We start from the raw sequence: 22,937 nt of genomic DNA, 5'->3' as shown, positions 1-22,937 counted from the left end.
TTGCCCTCAAGCATAGAATGACGCAGCTTAAAGTCTGCATAGCTAACAAATGATTGACGGAATATTCAACTCACAGTAAGATACATTTAGGATGATAAAACAGTGTTTTAAAAAGGACAAAAAGCTTTACTATTTTACCTGCGTTCACAAACCACTTGATCAAAGACTTTTAAAAATCTATTTTTATGTACTATCAATGGAATAACCCTGTATTCCTCAGAACCTGGGTAGTGTAAGATATATGTAACAATGGTTATGTCAGACCAACAAAATGTTAACAGCAAAATATACAAATTGCTTCAATCAATGCTCAAACAATTGATTAATTCAATAACGTAGGCCTGACCACAATATACATTCTCAAAATTGTTATTATTTTAGCAAAATAGCAAGTTATTATTTTTACACATATGGTGCCCTATGTGAAATAAGGGCAAAAGGTGCATGTGAAATGAAATTACATAAAGTGTGAAAATCATAAAGTCAAGAAAACCAAAAGGTTTAAAAACAGTTTGCAGATGTGGTTTACAAAAAAAGGATTAATGGTAATTAATGGTCATGCACATTCCCCCTTTTTGGGGCTTTATAATTGGCTATTTGGTTGCAATTAGGGCTTAGAATACAGTGCAGGCCACAATATTGTAGACCCGTCTAGCGTCAAAATATTGGAGCTAACGCCATGTTTAGGATGCGCAAATCCACCTTGCATCAATGAGATGCAAGATAGGTGTTCCTGTCCTAAACACAATGCTAACCCCCTAGCGCCATATTTATCTCCAAGCGCAGAAACGACGTGCAAGGAGGAGGTGGACCTTAATAATGGTGCTATACCTGCTTCGTGCCTTTATTTAAAACCTGGGTCAAACCAGGCGTTAGGGTGCAGGTAGGCCCATTTCCATGGTCGGACACCAAGGAATGGACACATAGATGCCCACCCCAAGCCACAGGGACACTACAGGAGGGGGACACCATCCCAGGTAAGTTCAGGTAAGTATAAGTATTTGTTTGTAAGTGCCATTGGGGGCCCCTTACTAGGGGCCCTCTGCCTGGCACTGGGTATGTTGGGCTTGCCCAGAGGACACTAGTCCCCTGTGGTGGGCATTGGGGTGGTGGTAATAACTCCTGTCTACTCTTAGACTTGAATCATTTTGTGGCAAAAAACGTGCATGCCTAACGTCATTCCAGACCTATTAGTGCCATTTTCCCTAACGGCATCCCTGACTGGCTAACGTGTTTTTTTTTTAGACGCTCGTCTTTCCTTAGCGCCATCTTGCGTCATTTAATAAATATGGTGCAAAGTTGGCTCTAAGGAATGGCGTTAGCCGGTGTTAAGAAAAAATGACGCAAAACTGCGTTAGCGCAGTCTTCAACAAAGTACACATCTCAGACCATGGATTCTCCCTGTGAGAACCTGACCTTTCTGGAATTGAGAGAGATGTGTGCTAAGAGAAAACTGAAGGCAGGGAGGAACCCTAAAAGAGTCTGCATCTGGGCCTGCTCCTCCAGGATGACCAGGACCATGCTGGTAGCCAGGGGGAGGAGGAGGAAGATGCAGCATGTATTATGCCACCCATGGGGAGCCCATGTAAATTGTATCCGCAGGCCTGCCATTTGCAGCTTGCGTGAAAGGGTGCCTGCACCCTTTTCACTACAGGTCACTGCACCAGGTCACTGTATGTCACCCCTGTGGCGGGCCTTCTTAGCCCATAGGGCAGGGTGAAAGTACCTGTGTGTGAGGGCACCCCTGCACTAGCAGAGGTATTCCTACGAACTCCTGTTCCATTTTTTGGACTTCGTGATTGCGGGGACGTCATTTTATGCATGTACTGGACATAGGTCATTACCTATGTCCAGCTACATAATGGTAACTCCTAACCTAGGCATGTTTGGTATTAAACATGTCAGAATCATACCCCAATACTGTTGCCAGTATTGGAAGTATGATTCCATGCACTCTGGGGGCTCCCAGCATTGCTCCTATCAGCCTTCTGAGGTTTTCTGTGCAGCCCAAACTGCTGCCACCCCTCAGACAGGTTTCTGCCCTCCTGCTGCTCGAACAGCTCAAGCCCAGGAAGGCAGAAGAAAAGATTTCCTTTTGGAGAGTGGGGTTTACATCCTCTCCCTTTGGAAATAGGTGTTACATGACTAGGGAGGGGTAACCTCCCCAAGCCACTGGTATGCTTTGAAGGGCACATTTGGTGCCCTCCGTGCATAAACTAGTCTACATCAGTTCAGGGATCTCCAGTCCCAGCTCTGGAGTGAAACTAGACAATGGAAAAGGGAGTGACCACTCCCCTGTCCACCACCATGCCAAGGGTGCCCAGAGCTCATCCAGAGGGTCCCTGGGTTCAGCCATCTTGAATCCAAGGTTGGCAGGGACCTATGAGAGCATCCCAGTGGCCAGGTCAGGCAGGTGACCCCCTCCTGATAGGTGGTCACCTAGCTGGGTGACCAATCCCCCTTTCAGGGCTATTTAGGGTCTCTCTCTTGGGTGGGTCCTCAGATTTGGCTTGCAGGATTCCAGCAGGACTCCTCTGCAGCCTCTACTTCGACTTCTACCCACTGGAACCGCAACAGGACCCTCCAGGAACCGACAATCTGCATACACAACAAAGACTCTGGCCCTGATTCTAAGCTTGGCGGGCGGCGGGAGCTGCCCGCCAAGCTGGAACCGCCAGAAGACCGTACCGCGGTCAAAAGACCGCGGCGGTCATTCTGGGTTTCCCACTGGGCTGGCGGGCGACCGCCAAAAGGCCGCCCGCCAGCCCAGTGGGAAACACCCTTCCCACGAGGAAGCCGGCTCCGAATGGAGCTGGCGGAGTGGGAAGGTGCGACGGGTGCAGTTGCACCCGTCGCGAATTTCAGTGTCTGCAAAGCAGACACTGAAATTCTTTGTGGGGCCCTCTTATGGGGGCCCCTGCAGTGCCCATGCCATTGGCATGGGCACTGCAGGGGCCCCAAGGGGCCCCACGACACCCCATACCGCCATCCTGTTCCTGGCGGGCGAACCGCCAGGAACAGGATGGCGGTATGGGGTGCCAGAATCCCCATGGCGGCGCAGCAAGCTGCGCCGCCATGGCGGATTCCCATGGGCAGCGGAAAGTCGGCGGTACACCGCCGGCTTTCCGCTTCTGGCCGCGGCTGTACCGCCACGGTCAGAATGCCCGGCGGAGCACCGCCAGCCTGTTGGCGGTGCTACCGCCGACCCCGGCCCTGGCGGTAATTACCGCCAGGGTCGGAATGACCCCCTCTGTTTGCAACATTGTTTCCATGGCTGCTTCCAGCTTCTGCAAATTTCCCCAGCTGTGCATCCTCTGAGGGTGGCAATTCTTCAGTCTGCATGAGAAGGAAAAAGGAATCTCCCCTGGAGTGAAGGAGTCACTCCCCTACATCTACAGGCACCAACTGCAAGGATCTCCTCTCATCCCGAGTTGAGTGGATCCTGCATCAAGGGTGGTGCTCAAGCATAGTTCTCTTGGTCCTCTCTGTCACATGTCCAACTTTGATGGAGTTAAGCCCTTGGCTTCCCATGCAGGACAGTATCCCCGTGCACCACGTCTCTTGCAGCTACCTAGGCTTGTTACATCTCCTCCAAGGGATCTTCATGCTCCATGTAGCCACAGTACTTCTTCCTGTGACGCACAGCCCTCTGCGTGCTTCTCCTGCGGCGTGGGACCCTTTTCCAGTTTTGCTGCATTGGCTCCTCTGCGACTCCTGGTTCCTCATCCAGTGGATCTCCTGTGGGGGCTGCCTCATCTTCTCTGCCTTGCTGAGGGTCCCCCTTGGACTCCCTCCATGGGTTGAGTCCTCCTGGACCTTGCTGGTCCCCGGCAGCTCCACTTTTGCTTCACCATGACTTCTGCCTTTGACAAGGCTTGTTGGTGGCTTTACCACGCCACTGACCGTCTGCAGCCATCCATCTGGTGAGGGACATCGACTGCATCCTCCAGGAACTCTTCACCTGTTCCAGGGATGCATTCCTGACCGTCTTCGTCCTACCACTGGCCAAGTGCTGCAACCACAGCTGCGTGGGTAGCGCCTGCTCTCCCTGGACTCTTCTGTGACTTCTTCCACAGGTCTTCCTCTTCAGGAATCCACCATTGGTTTCTTGCAGTCTTGTCTGGTGTTGCATTTTCTTCTTTTCCTTCCTTTTGGGTGGTGTGGGTAAAATCCAGTAACTTACTACTTTCTTCCTGGTTGCTAGAGGGTACTGTCAAACCTTTGGGGTTTCCTAGTACCCCCATCTCCCCTCTACACATTCTACTTACCTAGGTGGGGGTCATGTGTTTGTATTTCATTTTGTTTAGTATATGGTTTGGGCCCACCCTACGGTCACTATTGTCTATTTGCATTTGCACTGTTTCCTATCACTTCCTATGCCTATTACTGATTACTAGTTGTTAGAAATGGGGTTTTTGGTTGGCAGTCAGGTTGCCCTCTGTCCACGCAAAAACCCTCACTCTAGTCAGGGTAAGTCACACACAATCCAAAATCAGCCTGTGCCCACCCTCTGGTAGCTTGGCACTAGCAGTCAGGCTTAACTTAGAAGGCAATGTGTAAAGCATTTGTGCAATAATTCATACAATACCATAATATAACACCACAAAAATACACCACACAGTGTTTGAAAAAATATCTAATATTTATCTGGGTATTTGCAGGTCAAAACGATCAAAGATGCAATATGAATTTGTAAAGATATCACTGAAAAGTGATATATAGGGGGTTATTCCAACTTTGGAGGAGGTGGTAATCCGTCCCAAATGTGACGGATTTACCACCAGCCGTATTACGAGTTCCATAGGATATAATGGACTCGTAATACGGCTGGTGGTATATCCGTCACTTTACCGTCACTTTTGGGACGGATTACCACTTCCTCCAAAGTTGGAATAACCCCCATAGTGTCTTAAGTCTTTAAAAAAAGCAAACAAAGGGGGTGATTCTCACCCTGGCGGGCGGCAGAGGCCGCCCACCAGAGTTCCCCCCTCCAAAATACCACTCCGCAGTCGCAAGACCGCTGAGGGTATTTTGGGTTTTGCACTGGGCTGGCGGGCGACCGCCAAAAGGCCGCCCGCCAGCCCAGTGCAAAACAGCCTTCCCACTAGGACACCGGCTCAGAATTGAGCCGGCGGAGTGGGAAGGTGCGACGGGTGCAGTGGCACCCGTCGCGTATTTCAGTGTCTGCAAAGCAGACACTGAAATACAAAGTGGGGCCCTCTTACGGGGGCCCCTGCAGTGCCCATGCCATTGGCATGGGCACTGCAGGGGCCCCCAGGGGCCCCACGACACCCCATACCGCCATCCTGTTCCTGGCGGCAGGTGTCAGAATCCCCATGGCGGCGCAGCGAGCTGCGCCGCCATGGAGGATTCTACAGGGCAGCGGAAAACCGGCGGGAGACCGCCGGTTTTCCCTTTCTGACCGCGGCTGAACCGCCGCGGTCAGAATGCCCTGCGGGGCACCGTCAGCTTGTTGGCGGTGCTCCCGCCAACCCTGGCCCCGGCGGTCCAGGACCGCCGGGGTCAGAATGACCCCCAAAGTCTCTTTCAAGCACAAAGTGCCTGGTTTCTGGTGGAAAATCTCCGCAAAGGCCCGCAGAAGAAGAGATACGTGGAAAAATAGTGTGTGCATCGATTTCTCCCCAGCACGCACAGACTTGCGTCGTTATTTTTCACGCGGAGAAGTCGTGCGTCGTTTTCCGGTGCGCGGACAGTCTCTTTCTATGGGTCTGTGCGTGGATTCTCCTGCTTGTTTTCCGGCTGTGCATCGTTCTGCGGGGCTGTGCGTCGAAGTTTCGCTCTCACAGCAGGCGTCACGTCGATTTCTCCTATGGAGGTCGGGCGGCGTTGTCCTTGCGAGGCCGTGTGTCGAAGTTCCGGTCGTCCCGAAGGCGTCGCGTCAATCATTGTCGGGGTGCGGCGTTTTTCTCACCGCGGAACAAGCTGTGTGTCGAAAATTTCAGCGCGCGAAGCTTCCAAGTGAAAAAGAGAAGTCTTTTTGGTCCTGAGACTTCAGGGAACAGGAGGCAAGCTCTATCCAAGCCCTTGGAGAGCACTTTCACAGTCAGACAAGAGTTCAGCAAGGCGGCAGGCCAACAGCAAGGCAGCAGTCCTTTGTAGAAAGCAGACAGGTGAGTCCTTTGAGCAACGAGGCAGTTCTTCTTGGCAGGATGTAGTTTCTGGTTCAGGTTTCTTCTCCAGCAAGTGTCTGATGAGGTAGGGCAGAGGCCCTGTTTTATACTAAGTTGTGCCTTGGAAGTGGGGGTTCCTTCAAAGAGTGTCTAAGAAATGCACCAAGCCCCCTTTCAGTTTAATCCTGTCTGCCAGAGTCCCAGTAGGGGGTGTGGCCGTCCTTTGTGTGAGGGCAGGCCCTCCACCCTCCCAGCCCAGGAAGACCCATTCAAAATGCAGACGTATGCAAGTGAGGCTGAGTACCCTGTGTTTGGGGTGTGTCTGAGTGAATGCACAAGGAGCTGTCAACTAAACCTAGCCAGACGTGGATTGAAGGGCACAAAAATATTTAAATGCAAAGAAATGCTCACTTTCTAAAAGTGGCATTTCTAGAATAGTAATATTAAATCCGACTTCACCAGTCAGCAGGATTTTATATTACCATTCTGGCCATACTAAATATGACCTTCCTGCTCCTTTCAGATCAGCAGCTGCCACTTCAACAGTGTATGTGGGCAGCCCCAATGTTAGCCTATGAATGGAGCAGGCCTCACAGTAGTGTAAAAACGAATTTAGGAGTTTTACACTACCAGGACATATAACTACACAGGTACATGTCCTGCCTTTTACCCACACAGCACCCTGCTCTAGGGGTTACCTAGGGCACACATTAGGGGTGACTTATGTGTAGAAAAAGGGGAGTTCTAGGCTTGACAAGTACTTTTAAACGCCAAGTCGAAGTGACAGTGAAACTGAACACACAGGCCTTGCAATGGCAGGCCTGAGACAAGGTTAAGGGGCTACTGAAGTGGGTGGCACAACCAGTGCTGCAGGCCCACTAGTAGCATTTAATCTACAGGCCCTAGGCACATATAGTACACTCTACTAGGAAATTATAAGTAAATTAAATAGCCAATCATGGATAAACCAATCAATAGTACAATTTACAAAGAGAGCATATGCACGTTAGCACTTGTTAGCAGTGGTAAAGTGCCCAGAGGTCAAAAGCCAACAACAACAGGTCAGAAAAAAATAGGAGGAAGGAGGCAAAAAGTTTGGGGATGACCCTGTCAAAAAGCCAGGTCCAACACTAGTGTACATATCTAGTGTGTTACTTACCTCCTATTGGAGGGTTGCCTCTCTAGTACTTTTTAGTAATTGAGCCACTAAAATAAAGTACCTTTATTTTTGTAACACTGGGGGGCATATTTATACTCTGCGCTGAATCTGCATAATTTTTTTAACGCAGATTCAGCGCAAACTTAACTCCATATTTATATTTTGACGCTACACCCGTTTCGCTTCAAAATATTGGAGCTTGCACCATTTTTTGGATGCGTAAACCCACCTTCCGTAAATGAGATGCAAGGTAGGCGTTCCCATCCAAAAAGTGACGCTATTCCCATAGCGCCATATTTATCCCCCTGTGCTAAAACAAAGCACAGGTGGGAGACGGACCCAAATAATGGCGTTAAGCTTGCTTAGCACCATTATTTACCGTCTGGGTCAGACCAAGCGTTAGGGGACCTGTGGAGCCATTTCCATGGTCAAACACCATGGAATGGTTCCACAGGTGCCCACCCCACACCCCGGGAACACCCACACCAGAGGGACACCAGAGGATGGGGACCCCATCCCAGGTAAGTAGGGTAAGTATTTTTGTTATTTTTTTTTTAAAGTGCTATTGGGGGCCCAACAAGGGGCTCCCTGCGTGGCACTGGGTGCAATGGCCATGCCCAGCGGACACTGGTCCTCTGTGTTGGCCATTGGGGTGGTGGGCATGACTCTTGTCTTTTCTAAGACAGGAGTCCTGTTTTAGGATGGTTGTGCTCCTGGAAATGACGCAAAGCTGGTTAGCTGCATTTTTTTTGCCGCAAACCAGCCTTTCTTAATTTTTTGATGCACAACCTCCTATTCGCACCCACACCCATCTAGCGTCATTTTTGTTGACGCTAGCCCAAGCTTATCGCCGGCTTGCGGCATTCCATAAATATGGAGCCCGGCTGGCGCAAGCCGGCGGTAAACCTTTTGGTGCAAAACTGCGTTAGGGCAGTTTTGCACAAAAAAAGTTTAAATATGCCCCTAAGTGTTTTCTTTCATATGTGTAAGTGCTGTGTGGCTACCATGATATTGCATGAACTTTGCGTGTCTCCTAGTTAGGCTTTGACTGCTCATCCACAGCTACCGCTAGAGAGCCTGGCCTCTAGACACTGCCTACATTAAACTAATAGGGGATACCTGGAGCTGGTATAAGGTGTTAGTACCTTATGTATCCACCACACACCAGGCCAGCTTCCTACACTGATATTGGAGGTATCTTTCTGCCACTTAACTTCACGAGGGATACAGGACATAACCTTCATCTCGTTCTCCTCATTCCTGAGCCAGACCTACAAAATTGTTTTGAATCATCCTTTTGACTAATCTAGGAGACTTCTCTGCAGTGGTGTCGCAGAGGCCAATCACCTTTCACCTTTACATTTTGAAATGTTTGCCATTTTAAATCCATTGACTTCTCCTCTGATATTTACACTGAGGGCACCTAGATACTCCTTCAAGTGGGGGATGTTTGTATCATGAAGCAGTCTCTATTGACACACAGTTAATAAACAAAGCATGTAAATTAATAATGAAAATTTGATTAAAGGTCAGTAAAAAAAGCCATACATCCTTTCACACCTCTCTGGAAGCAAGTCAGTGAAAAATGATTTGCTACCGCCGCACTGTGGAAAAATGATTACATATACTTTTTTAACAATATGTAACATGACTTTTTTGTTGATAACACGCCTCTCTTCACATAATAATTTTCTGTGAAGTTTTACTAAATATTTCATTTGATCTAATTGATCCTGAAATGTAAAACTAACCCATGTATTGCCTAAAAGCAGTATGTAAAGCTAAAATTTGAGAAATTCAATTTTTTTTGCATTTTTACAATAATACATAACCTTATGCAAACTTGACTCTAACTTTTAATTGCACAGTATGTGGGTACTTCAAATCAGTTCTCAATTATTTACATGGTACATATTTTCAAATGCAACCTAGTTAGTGAATAAGGTAACTACTTACTTGCCCTCAATTCTTACAACATTGGATGCATATCCAATATTTGGATTGTTGTTTGTTAAAGTGCTGCAATGATCGTCAATTGTTATAGCTTGGAATTTGTCCTTGAGATCTTTTTCAAGATGATATTTTGCAGAACGACATTCCCTGGAAACCAAAGGAACATGAAACTTGAAAACAGAGCACAGAACCAGCACAAGATGTTACATTTATTTAAATTACACCACAATCTGTGACTTTTTACTTTGAGGCAACTTGAGAAGCAAAAACATTGCTTTACACAAGATGCTCTCTGCCTCGAGGCACATTTACTTATGTGTAAGAACCAGAGAGAATTTTAAAGCAGCCTGTGTGAAATCTCACACAAGATTTAATGCTGGGCTTTGTACTACAGTCACAAATGCCAACCAGTAGAATACAGTGTGATGGTCAGGTTTGGGGTTGATCTCCTCATGCCCTACCAGGGCTAGCACAATGATTGTTGGGTTTGTTAAAGTTAGATTTATTATACTATGAACAATATACACTAAGTACTCTGCTTAATGTTTAATTGCAATTACAAACCTATGGGAAAAGGGTTACAACTTCAGTGTTTAAACATCTAGGGGCATATTTATACTCTGTTTGCGCCGGATTTGTGTCATTTGTTTTACGCAAATGTGGCACAAACTTAACTCCCTATTTATACTTTCGCACTAGACCCGTCTAGCGCCAAATTTGTGAACTTAGAGTAATTTTTTTACCGTGGAAACCTACCTGACATGCAAGGTAGGCGTTCCCGGGCAAACAATGACTCAAAGGCATTTGCGCCTTATTTATACTCCCGTGCAAAAATTACGCACGGGAGGGCCTTAAAAAACGACTCTAAACCGGTTTAGAGTAATTTTTTAATGCCTGGGTCAGGGCAGGCGTAAAGGGACCTGTGGGCTCATTTCCATGGTCTCTGACCATGGAAGCAGTCCACAGGTGCTCTTCCCTGCCCCCAGGGACACCCCCTGCCACCCTCGCCCACCTCTGGAGGACACCCATCTACGGTAAGCAGAGGTAAGTATTTTTTTATTTACGTAGAAGTGGCATGGGGGGCCTAACTTGGGCCCCCCTACATGCCACTGTGCCCAATAGCCAGGGCACAGTGGCAGAAGTCCCCTGGGCATGGCCATTGGGCAGGGGGGCATGACTCCTGTCTTTACTAAATGACGCAAGTCAGGTTAGAGTCAATATTTTTGACTCTAACCTGGCATGCACCATTCTTTGACGCACAACCCCCAGTCTTCCCTACACCTCCGCTGCCCGGTTAGCGTAATTTATTTTGGCGCTAACCAGGCCGCAGCGCCGGCTACCGTCATTCCATAAATATGACGCCCGGCTGGCGCGTTGGAATGGCGGTAACCAGCGTTATACTTTTTTGATGCAAATCTGCGCTAGCGCAGATTTGTGTCAAAAAGTATAAATATGGGCCCTAATGTTTTCATAGGCTTATATCTGATCACAATGCTGTGCAATTCAAATGAATGCATGTGTGTCTGTGTGTGTGTGTGTGGGTGTGTGTGTGCATGTTGGTGTGTGTTTCTGTGTCTATTATATGTAATGATGTAAAGAATCAGTATGAATTGCATGTCTGAAGAAAGACAGAGCACAATAAGACCATGTAACAGTCCCAATACAGATATCCCATCCCAACAGTTGATGCACCCAAACTTGACATTGTGCAACAAACTATCCAATATCTTGAGGGACGAATGGATACTGGATATGGCAGAGTAGCCCTAGTGCCCACAAGATGCAGGAAATGATGTGCAGGGTTTGGGGAGGAGGTGTCTTACATTAATTGCTTGTGTTGTGGCCCCTGTTCTGCCAGTGCATAATCGCCGGGGTTCTCTGGTTGAGGGGGCGTAGTGGAGTGCAATGGGTTAGGGAAAGTGGCATGATGAGTTACAGACATATCAAGCTATATCATTAGTGAAACAGTGCATGGGTGTCTGTGTTGAGGTGCATTTACATGCATGGCGTTGTGTGGAACTGGGGATCAAATTAGTGTGTCTGCAGTTTGCAGTGTCACAAGTGGCATTGATTGTGAGTCTCTCTGAAAAGTCTCCGATTAACTTGGGTCTTCATCCGAAGAGAAGATGTGTGGCCTCGTTCATCATCTGTGACCTTCCCAGTGGTGCTCAGGTTAGCTGCTACCTGGAGGGTGCGACGGCTATCAATGATAATTTGTTCCAGATTGGGCAAAGAGGCTGATTATGGCTGGGGAGTGGCCTTTGCTCGAGGCTTCTTTCATCTTCGGCCACGGGAGCCAGAGGAGGGCGGTGCAGATGCAATATCCAATTGCAGCATCTCGCCGTGATGGTGGTCTGCCCAGTACTAGGCATCTTTTGGGTCCATGAAGAGAGAAGTGGTGCCATCTACCATTATCTTGAGCTGGGCTGGGAATAGTAGAGAGCATTGGTTTCCCAAATGGCATAGTCTCTTTTTCACTTCTAAAAAGAAGGAGCGTTGTCACTAGACAGCATGTGTGTAATCAGGAAATTACATTTGTGTTCCGCTCAAAGTGGACCCACATGGCGAGCCACACAGAGGGTTGCATCAAGAACCCTGAAGCATAGAAGCTTAGCTAGCAGTGGATGAGGAGGTGGGTCCCTGGGGAGGGTCCCCTGAGCAGGCCTTAAATGTGCTGTAAAAAATGATGCAAAGAAATCTCTTACCATTTGTAAGGAAATGCCTCCTTGGCATGGTTACCCCCTGACTTTTTGCCTTTGCTGATGCCAAGTTATGATTTAAAAGTGTGCTGGGACCCTGCTAACCAGGCCCCAGCACCAGGGTTCTTTCCCTAAACTGTACCTTTGTCCCCACAATTGGCACAACCCTGGCACCCTGGTACCCTGGTATGTCCCTTGTAACTGGTACCCCTGGTACCAAGGGTCCTGATGCCAGGAAAGGTCTCTAAGAGCTGCAGCATGTCTTATGCCACCCTGGGGACCTCTCACTCAGCACAAACACACTGCTTGCCAGCTTGCGTGTGCTGGTGGGGAGAAAATGACTAAGTCGAAATGGCACTCCCCTCTGCTGCCAGTGTGCACTTTATTGTAAAAATACACCCAGAGGGCATCTTAGAGATGCCCCCTGAAAACATACCCGACTCCAGTGTGGGCTGATTAGTTTTTGCCACGCACCAGACATGTGCTGACCACATAGGGAGAGTGCCTTTGTCACTCTGTGGCCAGGAACAAAGCCTGTACTGGGTGGAGGTGCTTCTCATCTCCCCCTGCAGGAACTGTAACACCTGGCGGTGAGCCTCAAAGGCTCACCCACTTTGTTACAGTGCCACAGGTCATCCCATCTAGTGGAGATGCCCGCCCTTCCGGCCACTGCCCCCACTTTTGGCAGCAAGGCTGGAGGAGATAATGAGAAAAACAAGGAGGAGTCACCCCCCAGTCAGGACAGCCCCTAAGGTGTCCTGAGCTGAGGTGACTCTTACTTTTAGAAATTCTCCATCTTGTAGAAGGAGGATTCCCCCAATAGGATTAGGGATGTGCCCCCTCCCCACAGGGGGGAGGCACAAAGAGGGTGTAGCCACCCTCAGGGCCAGTAGCCATTGGCTACTGCCCTCCCAGACCTAAACACACCCCTAAATTGAGTATTTAGGGGCTCTCAGAACCGAAGAAGATAGATTCCTACAACCTAAAGAAGAAGAAGGACTGCTGACCTGAAGCCCTGGAGTGAAGAAGGAGACGACAACTGATTTGCCCCCAGCCCCACCGCAAAAAAAACAATTGATGGACGGAATGCAGAACAAATCAAATATTCACCCCCAGTCACGGATCTGGGTTTAATCCATCAGTTTTTTTGCTCACCATGCTATTCCAGTTTGGACCCAGCCATATGCAAATCAGTCTTGACGCTGTTCCCTATGGGAACGGTCTGGTCCGAACTGCCAGACCAGGTCCTCCCTGGACCAGAAACAAGCATCCTGGCCTGGCAGTTCGGGCTGGACTTTTGCTGCCATAAGTGCGCCGGGAATGTCCAGACGGGGGTCCCGGGCTCACTATGCCACTGGATTCAAGATAGCCTGGCTGATGAAGGGTGAAACCCTCAAACCGGTCCCAGGATGCTTGTTTCCGGTCCAGGGAGGACCTGGCCTGGCAGTTCGGGCTGGACTGTTACCATGAGGAACAGGGTCAAGACTGATTTGAATATGGCTGGGTCTAAACTGGGGTGGCATGGTGAGCAAAAGAACAATGGATTAAACCCAGATCTGTGACTGGGGGTGAATGTTTGATTGCTTCCACATTCCATCCATCATTTGTGTTTTGCTTTTGCTGCTATAAGTGCGCCAGGAATGCCCAGACGTGGGTCCCGGGCTCACTATGCCACTGGATTCAAGCTAGCCTGGCTGATGAAGGGTGAAACCCTGAAACCGGTCCCAGGATGCTTGTTTCCGGTCCAGGGAGGACCTGGCTTGGCAGTTCGGGCTGGACTGTTCCCATGAGGAACAGGGTCAAGACTGATTTGCATATGGATGGGTCTAAACTGGGGTGGCATGGTGAGCAAAAGAACGATGGATTAAACCAAGATCTGTGACTGGGGTGAATGTTTGATTGGTTCCGCATTCTGTCCATCATTTGTGTTTTGCCCAGTCCCACCGGCCTGTTTCCCTACTTTGAAGAAAAACTGCAACAGCGAAGCATCCAACAGGGTCCAGCAACCTCTGAAGCCTCAGAGGACTACCCTGCATCTAAAGCACCAAGAAGCTCCAGAGAACAGCGGCCCTGTTCAAGAAACTGCAACTTTTTGAAACAAAGAAGCAACTTTTAAAGACCACACGTTTCCCGCCGGAAGCGTGAGACTTTCCACTCTGCACCCGAAGCCCCCGGCTCGACCTGCGGAAAACTAACTCTACAGGGAGGACTCCCCGGCGACTGCAAGCCCATGAGTAGCCAGAGTTGACCCCTCTGAGCCCCCACAGCGACATCTGCAGAGGAAATCCAGAGGCTCCCCCTGACCGCGACTGCCTGCTTCAAGGAACCCGACGCCTGGGAACCACACTGCACCTGCAGCCCCCAGGACCTGAAGGAACCGAACTCCAGTGCAGGAGCGACCCCCAGGCAACCCTCTGCTTAGTCCAGGTGGTGGCTACCCCGAGGAGCCCCCCCCTGTGCCTGCCTGCATTGTTGAAGAGACCCCCCATTGATTCCTATTGAAAACCCGACGCCTGTTTGCACTCTGCACCCGGCCACCCCTGTGCCGCTGAGGGTGTACTTTCTGTGCCTGCTTGTGTCCGCCCCGGTGCCCTACACAATCCCCCAGGTCTGCCCTCCGAAGTCGCGGGTACTTACCTGCTGGCAGACTCGAACCGGGGCACCCCTATTTCCATTGAAGCCTATGTGTTTTGGGCACCACTTTGACCTCTGCACCTGACCGGCCCTGAGCTGCTGGTGTAGTAACTTTGGGGTTGCCTTGAACCCCCAATGGTGGGCTACCTTGGACCCAACTTTGAACTCTGTAAGTGTTTTACTTACCTGTGAACTTAACATTTACTTACCTGTCCCAGGAACTGTTGATTTTTGCAGTGTCCACTTTTAAAATAGCTTATTGCCATTTTTGCCAAAACTGTACATGCTATTGTGATAATTCAAAGTTCCTAGAATACCTGAGTGAAATACCTTTCATTTAAAGTATTGTTTGTAAATCTTGAACCTGTGGTTCTTAAAATTAACTAAGAAAATATATTTTTCTATATAAAAACCTATTGGCCTGGAATTGTCTTTGAGTGTGTGTTCCTCATGTATTGCCTGTGTGTGCACAACAAATGCTTAGCACTACCCTCTGATAAGCCTACTGCTCGACCTCACTACCACAAAATAGAGCATTTGAATTATCTCTTTTTGCCACTATCTTACCTCTAAGGGGACCCCTTGGACTCTGTACACACTATTTCTTACTTTGAAATAGTATATACAGAGCCAACTTCCTACACCATTGTTTCGGCCCCCTAATGGGGGAACGCCCCCTTTGCATACATTATGCCTGGCACAGGCATAATGTAGTGCAAAGGATTACAAAGGTGCAATGCATGCATTGCAGCACTTTGTAAATTTGTTGTGGCAATTTTGGCCTTGTTGGGCCTCATTAGGGTAAAAAAAATGCGGCTAATTTGGCGCAAGGAGGCACTAGGGGCTATTAAATCTGCACCTTGGTGTTTGAGCAGGAGAGGTTGGAAACCTATGTGGTGCCTCAGCTCAAAAAGTTCTGCAGGACGTTCAAATGTCCTTTTAAAGGTCTTACTGAGAAGCTGGGCTGCAAAAGGCGCTGAGGGCCTGGTTAACAGCCAGGAAGGCTGGTGAGCATAGGGAGGACGGGAATGATGTAGTGGATGAGGAGGAACAAATTCTGCACCTGGGAAGGCTGGAGGAACCAACATCACCTGTGGGGGGGGGGGCAGCCTGCATGGTAGAAAATCTCCCTCTAGAGCTGGCAGCAATGTTTCCTCTACAGGTCTTTCTCCAGCGGAGCTAGAGAATAGGTGGGGAGACAGGAAGCTCGGGTTGGAGCTGATAGAGCTCAGGATGAAGCAGGAGAGAGAAAAAGCTTTGGAGGAAATGAGACTGGCCCTTGAGGAGCAGAAAGTTCTTTTAGCTCAGGAGCTCAGTCTGAAGGAGCTGGACTTGGAACACAGGAGGGCTGAGTTCAACTCACATGGTGGGAGTGAAAGTACCATGACTAGTACTAAAGAAAATGTCCAAATACACAGAGACTTGGACCAAGATTTAAGAAAAGTGGTGCTTCACATTGTGAAGCATCACTTTTCTTGCACCCTCTTAACACCAACATGTATAAGCCCTATTTAAGATACTGCACACCATGGCAGTATTAGGAACAATAGCGTAAAAGGTTCTGATGCTATTGTTGCCCTTTGCTCCACTGACTCCACAGGAGACTATCCACTGATGGGAGTCCCATAGTGACAGGAGAACTTGGAGGGAGTACTGTCACAAGCTTCTCACCAGTTCTGGTGTCAGGCAGCACCACTCCGGGGAGGAGGGTGCAGAAGCCCAGATGGAGGGGTGAGGGAGGAATAGAGTCCCCACTGGGAGGACCAGTGGGTCAGGTGTTGCCAGCTGTGAGGTCAGACCACCCCAGAAATTACCCTGGTGTCAGCACTTTTGGTTTGAGAGGGCTTGATGCTCTGTCAGATGGCTAGGGGCTGAGACACCTGCGCCAGGCAGACTCTAACACAGCACATAAGAAAAGTGTTTCCCTGGGTTGGGGGTATTTATACTCCCCCGGAAGTCCTGGCTTGCCAGGCACATGCTCGGCCTAAGGGTACAGACCCTGGGTTGGGGGACCAGTTGCAGGTTAGCACCCCTGATCTGGTGGGAGAATTGTGCAGGGCCGCTGCTACAAGTGCCCTGACAGTTCTGGATTCTGGGACTACCACTCCCAAAAGAAAGGTACAGAGTTCTGAGATGGCTTACTCACCCCTGACTCCCTTCTGGCCTAAGGGTACAGACCCTGGGTTGGACGACCAGTCTCAGGATACCACTTCTGAACTGGTGGGAGGGGGAGTGGGCAAAGGATACCAGTCACATGTGGCTACCACAACCCCCAATCTGAGAAACCACAGAGCTGGAAGGGGTGAGGCCTTTCTCTCATCACTGACCGCTGTCAATGGCCACTGTGGGTTGCCGTCCTTGTGGACAGAGTTGCCCCTGGATTGGGGACTGGAGTTGCACTCAAGATTGGACTGGACCACACTACTATGTTGGCCATGGTGGTACTGTCTACCTACTGCGATACAAATGTGAGCAAACTACGGTTAGGTGCTGCACAGATGGGGTCCGCAGGTGGGGAGAAGGCTTCCTTATTGGTTAGCTAAGTGGGCCATGAAATTATGGACAGAGGAATCCAAGTGGGTTCAGAAAGGCGTAGAACCAGAAGCAGCCCCTGCTGTTGCAGGCCAGGTCCCATGTTCTATTGCCGTAACCCGGAAAGTCAATCAAGGTATTAATTGGTCTACTCTGGCTTTAGGCTGGATGAGGGTTGTGTTAGACCTGACCCTTTTGCAGGGGTTTCTCCAAACTTTATGCCTTCTTCCTCCTATTTTTTCTGACTTGTTTTTATTGGCTATAGGACTTTGGGCACTTTACCACTGCTAACCAGTGCTAAAATGGATATGCTCTCTGTCTAAGATGTATTTGTGACTGGTTTATCCATGATTGGCATATCCGATTTATTAGTAAGTCCCTAGTATAGTGTACCAAGTGTGCCCAAGGCCTATAAATCAAATGCTACTAGTGCGCCTGCAGCACTGATTGTGCCACCCACATGAATAGCCCTGTAAACATGTCTCAGGCCTGCCACTGCAGTGTCTGTACGTGCAGTTGTAAACTGCAAATTTGACCTAGCAAGTGCACCCACTTTCCAGGCCCAAACCTTCCCTTATACTACATCATGTAAGTTACCCCTAAAGTAGGCCCAAGGCAGCCCCATGGGCAGGGTGCAGTGCATTTAATATTTAAAAAGTAGGACATGTACCACTGTGTTTTACATGTCCTGATAGTGAAATACTGCTAAATGTGTTTTTCGCTATTGCAAGGAATATCTAACTCATTGGGTAACATGGGGATTGCCTTGAAATATCTTTTAAGTGAAATTTCCAACTAGGAGCAAATGGAGATGTGGAGTTTGGGGTCTCTGAACTCACATTTTAAAACTACATCTTTTGGTGATTTGGTTTTTGATTTGTAATTTTGAAAATGCCACTTTTAGAAAGTCAGCATTTTCTTGCTTACCCATTCTCTGCCACTTCCTGTCTGCTGAATACATGCCTGGGTCAGGATGAAAAATGTGTTGTTTTGTATTCACTCTAGACAGTCACACAAAGGGAGCTGAGGTGTGCCCTGTATATCCTGATGGCTCAACACCAGGCTGATGGGTCTTCCTGAGCTACAGTGGTGGGAGAAGCTGACACTTGCACATGAATAGGGCTGTGCCTGTCCTCACATAAAGCAGCCTCCAACCCCCTGGAGTGTGTCTGGGGCCAGGACAGGGAAAGACAGGGTAGTGTGCACTAAAAGACTTCTATTTGAGGACTGCCTACTTCAAAGATAGAAATGGGTATGAATACTGGACCCCTGACACCACATAGTTAGAACACTTCTGGAGGGAGGATATTCTGCCAGGAAGAAGAGCTGGATGCTGTAGGAGAGACTGCCACTCTGCCTGTTGCTTTGCTGTGCTTGCTGGCCTGCTGCTTGCTGCTTCTGTCCTGGGAGTTACAGGACTGGACTTTGATTTCTACATCCTGCTTTCCAAGGTTCTACAAGGGCTTGAACTGAGCATGCCTCCAGTTAAGAAGTCTCAAGGACATCAAAGACTTCATCTACAAGTGCCTGGGCTCTTCATGCTGAGTTTCCTGACTTGCCAAGTGATGCCAATTGCAGTCCCTGGGCCTTTGGAAGTGTCAGCTGGTGATCTGAAGGAGAAATCCAAGTGGTGACAAGCTGCTGCAGAAAAATCGATACAGCGCCTGTCCCGAGGCTGGAGATTTGACTCAGTGTGCTGCTGCAGAATTCTCGCAGTGCCTGTTTCACTGTGGCTCTCTCAACACAGATCATCTAGATTTTCCATGCATCGTTCCCGGGGTGCCAATTTCACATTGACCCAGCACTGCAGTAAAGAACTGAGTATGCATGCTTGGAAATCAATGCATGGCCTTTCCTGCGAGGAATAAATTGACACATAACCTTCCCTGCCAGTAAGGAATCAACGCCTCGCCTCTCCTGCGAGGAAAGAATAGATGACCTCCCCCACACAGTAAGGAACCAATGCTTTTGCTTTGCTTTTCGGCGCCTCACCTATCCTGTGGCTCGCACTGCCTTTGTTTTTGAGGCATCTCAAAAACTAAAAAGATACAACCATTGATTGCTTTGGATTAAGACTCATTTAAACCTTTAAAAAGTGATATCTTTACTTGTGTATGTTGGCTTTTTGTTGTTGTGGTATTCTTTTACTCAGATAAATATTGGCTGTTTTTCTAAACTTGTGTGGAGTCCTTTTGTAGTGTTTTCACTGTGTTACTGTGTGTACAAATGCTCATGACAAGCTACCAAGGGATTCAGCAGGGGTTATCTTAGCTGTGTGACTCCCTTACCCTGACTAGAGTGAGGGTCCCTACCTGGACAGGGTGCAAACCACTGATGACTAGAGACCCCATTGTTAGCAGGCTAACGGGGAGGTATGAAGTGTTGCAGGGGGGTGGTAGTAGGTCTGTCTGTGCCCCCCCCCATCACCCTAGTAGTCTGGTGCTGGGATCACTGATGATTGTCGGGCAAGTCAGCAGAGTGCTAAGGAATCGAGCCCACCATCTTGACCAGCTTGGCCACGCCCATCACTTATTCAAGCTTCCTTATAGTATCCAACCACTTCCTCTAACAGCTGCCTATGAAGATCATAGCAGGTGTTACAAATGGGGTCTTTGGTTGGCAGTCAGGTTACCCCCTGTCCAAGCAAGGACCCTCTCTCTAGTCAGGGTAAGTCACACACAATCCAAATTATCCTGTGCCCACCCTCTGGTAGCTGGACACTGAGCAGTCAGGCTTAACTTAGAAGGCAATGTGTAAAGTATTTGTGCAATAAATCATACAATACCACAATATAACGCCACAAATATACACCACACAGTGTTTAGAAAAATATATAATATTTATCTGAATAAATGCAGGTCAAAACGATTAAAGATGAAATAAGCAAAAGTAGAGATATCACTGAAAATGATATCAAGTGTCTTTAGAGTTAAAAGATTACTGTAAAAGCAATAGAAAGTGTCTTAAGTTCTCCTAGAAACAACAAGTGTCTCTTGCGGGGCAAAGTACCTGGTTTGCGTTAAAATTCTTTCGCAAGGGACAGCAGAGGAGGAGATGCGTAGAAAACGGTGAGTGTGTGTTGGTTTCGCCCCTTCGCACACGGACTTGCGTCGATTTCTAGCACACAGACATGGCTCCTTTCCGGGTTGTGGGGTTTTCAGACGCCCAGGGGACGATGCGGGGAATCCTGGCCTTGCGGAGCGAAGTCACAGCAGCTGCGTTGATTCCAGTAGGCGATGTGTGGAATTTTCTTCTGTACGGCAGGCGCTGCGTCGATTCCTCTCAGGAAGTCAGGCGGCGTCGTTCTGAGTCGGCTTGCGTCGATCCAGTAGGGCTGTGCGTTGAAGTCCCAGTCGCGTCGCTGGTGCTGCATCGATCTTCTGTTGTGAAGTCGGGCTGCTTCGTTCCGGACTTGGCGTGCGGTGAAATTTTCATCACAAGGGGATTTCAGCTGCAGGAGAGAAGTCTTTTTGGTCCTGAGACTTCAGGGAACAGGGGGCAAGCTCTATCCAAGCCCTTGGAGAACACTTCTGCAGCAGAGCAAGAGAGCAGCAAGACAGCAGGGCAACAGCAAGGCAGCAGTCATCTTCAGAAAGCAGTCAGTGAGTCCTCCAGGCAGCCAGGCAGTTCTTCTTGTCAGGGTGCAGGTTCTGGGATCTTCTCCAGGAAGTGTCTGAGGTGGAAGAGCAGAGGCCCTGTTTTTCTACCCAAATGTGCCTTTGAAGTGGGGGAGACTTCAAAGAGTGGCTTAGAAGTGCACCGGGTCCCCTTTCAGTTCAATCCTGTCTGCCAGGGTCCAAGTAAGGGGTGTGGCAGTCCTTTGTGTGGGGGAAGGCCCTTCACCCTCCCAGCCCAGGAAGACCCATTCAAAATGCAGATGCATGCAAGTGAGGCTGAGTATCCTGTGTTTGGGGTGTGTCTGAGTAAATGTACAAGGAGCTCTCGACTAAACCCAGCCAGATGTGGATTGTAAGGCACAGAAAGATTTAAGTGCAGAAAAATGCTCACTTTCTAAAAGTGGCATTTCTAAAATAGTAATATTAAATCTAACTTCACCAGTCAGCAGGATTTTGTACTACCATTCTGGTCATACTAAATATGACCTTCCTACTCCTTTCAGATCAGCAGCTACCACTCAAATATGCATGATGGCAGCCCCAATGTTAGCCTATGAAGGGAGCAGGCCTCACAGTAGTGTAAAAACGAATTTAGGAGTTTTACACTACCAGGACATGAAAAATACACAGGTGCCTGTCCTGCCTTTTACCTACACGGCACCCTGCTCTAGGGGTTACCTAGGACACACCTTAGGGGTGAGTTATATGTAGTAAAAGAGGAGTTTTAGGCTTGGCAAGTACTTTTAAATGCCAAGTCGAATTGGCAGTGAACTTCACATACAGGCCTTGCAATGGCAGGCCTGAGACAAGGATAAGGGGCTACTGAAGTGGGTGGCACAATCAGTGCTGCAGGCCCACTAGTAGCTTTTAATCTACAGGCCCTGGGCACATATAGTGCACTCAATTAGGGACTTGGGTGTGATCCAATGTTACTATGTTTAAAGGGAGAGAGCATATGCCCTTTAGCACTGGTTAGCAGTGGTAAAGTGAACAGAGTCTAAAAACCAGCAAAACCAGTATCTCAAAAGTGGAGGGAGGCAGGCAAATAGTTAGGGGTGACCACCCTAAGGCTGTCAGGTCTAACAGCAGGGTAATAGTAATGTTTTCCTACCCTAGTACAAAGAATTTACTTGCAGTGGAAAACCTGTTTCTAGTGAAGAGTGTGCCTTGATGAATATGCACATGAAAATGGTTCTAATCTCCACTGCTACGCCAAGAAATAGTCAAGCAAAACGATTGAGTGTGGGGGCCCACTTAAGCATCTCTTGCAAGAAGGCCCCCTTGCGTTTTGGTATGTCATTGAGAGATACATTTATATAGACATATCTAAATGTGTTTTTTCATTCCCTTATACTATATCTATTTGAGTATGATTTTGAAGCCAGTGCACATTTATGCAGGGAGATTCATTTACTGTCAAAAGTAAATGTGAGAAGAAAAAAGCAAAATGAAATGTTAAACTGGAAATATCAAACTAACAACTCATTGGGAGGGACTCACTATCCCAAATCTTCTTGGTTTAAATATGACATCTGTATGCATTGGTGACTTTACCCTTATATGGATTAGTGCAGGATTATGCAATAATACACTAGGAGGAGAGTGATCATCCCCCCAGGTAGTCACGGTTGGCACTTCCCCTAGTAGTCACAAGGTCTGTCAAGCCCTCCATGGTGTGATTATAACTGAAAATTTAGGGTGCTTGAAATGCACTGCGAGCTCGGTTAGAGCCATGTCAGAGGAAGCCATAACCCATTTGGAAGATGAGGTGGGAAAGGACCCCAATCTGGTTTTACTATGGGAATCCTTTGCAACTGATCTAATTAAAAGGGACCCAGCCATAGGAAATAAGTGGGTTAGGGTCAGACCAAGTAAGAAGGTAACAATGCCACAATCTATTTGTTAGGTCCACTATGAATAGTTTACTCAAGCAGCTACAGAAAAGGCCTGAGTACAAGAAATTATTAAATTATCTGTGTAAGGAAAGAGGTCTATTGAAAAAGGCGATTAAAACATTAAAAAAGTCCAAGCAGGAAGAACTCTGGGTCAGATTGTTACACACCTCAAAATTAAAGGATGCAAAAGGCTTCTGGAACATAATTCATGAGATTGAAAAAGGCCCAAGAGCCGCCAATTATGCAAATATAACTGAACCTGACTGGGCTGAGTATTTGAAATTACACTTTAGAGAAAGCATCATTGACATGAAAGG

The 22,937-nt window shown here is 48.2% G+C and overlaps 1 protein-coding gene across 1 annotated transcript in view; it reads right to left on the bottom strand.

The window, feature by feature from the left end:
• The window catches only part of TEKT1 (tektin 1), a 221,429-nt gene that overhangs the window by 88,731 nt on the left and 109,761 nt on the right, over positions 1–22,937 (bottom strand). Inside the window, exon 5 of the mRNA XM_069226981.1 lies at positions 9,247–9,390. Within this exon, the coding sequence (XP_069083082.1) occupies positions 9,247–9,390 (144 nt within the window). The remainder of the gene's footprint in view (positions 1–9,246; positions 9,391–22,937) is intronic.

This window comes from Pleurodeles waltl, chromosome 3_2 (assembly GCF_031143425.1).
Source record: "Pleurodeles waltl isolate 20211129_DDA chromosome 3_2, aPleWal1.hap1.20221129, whole genome shotgun sequence".
In the NCBI taxonomy this organism is placed as follows: domain Eukaryota; kingdom Metazoa; phylum Chordata; class Amphibia; order Caudata; family Salamandridae; genus Pleurodeles; species Pleurodeles waltl.
Note: the sequence above shows the minus strand (reverse complement) of the source record. Positions and strands in the feature narration are given on the sequence as shown.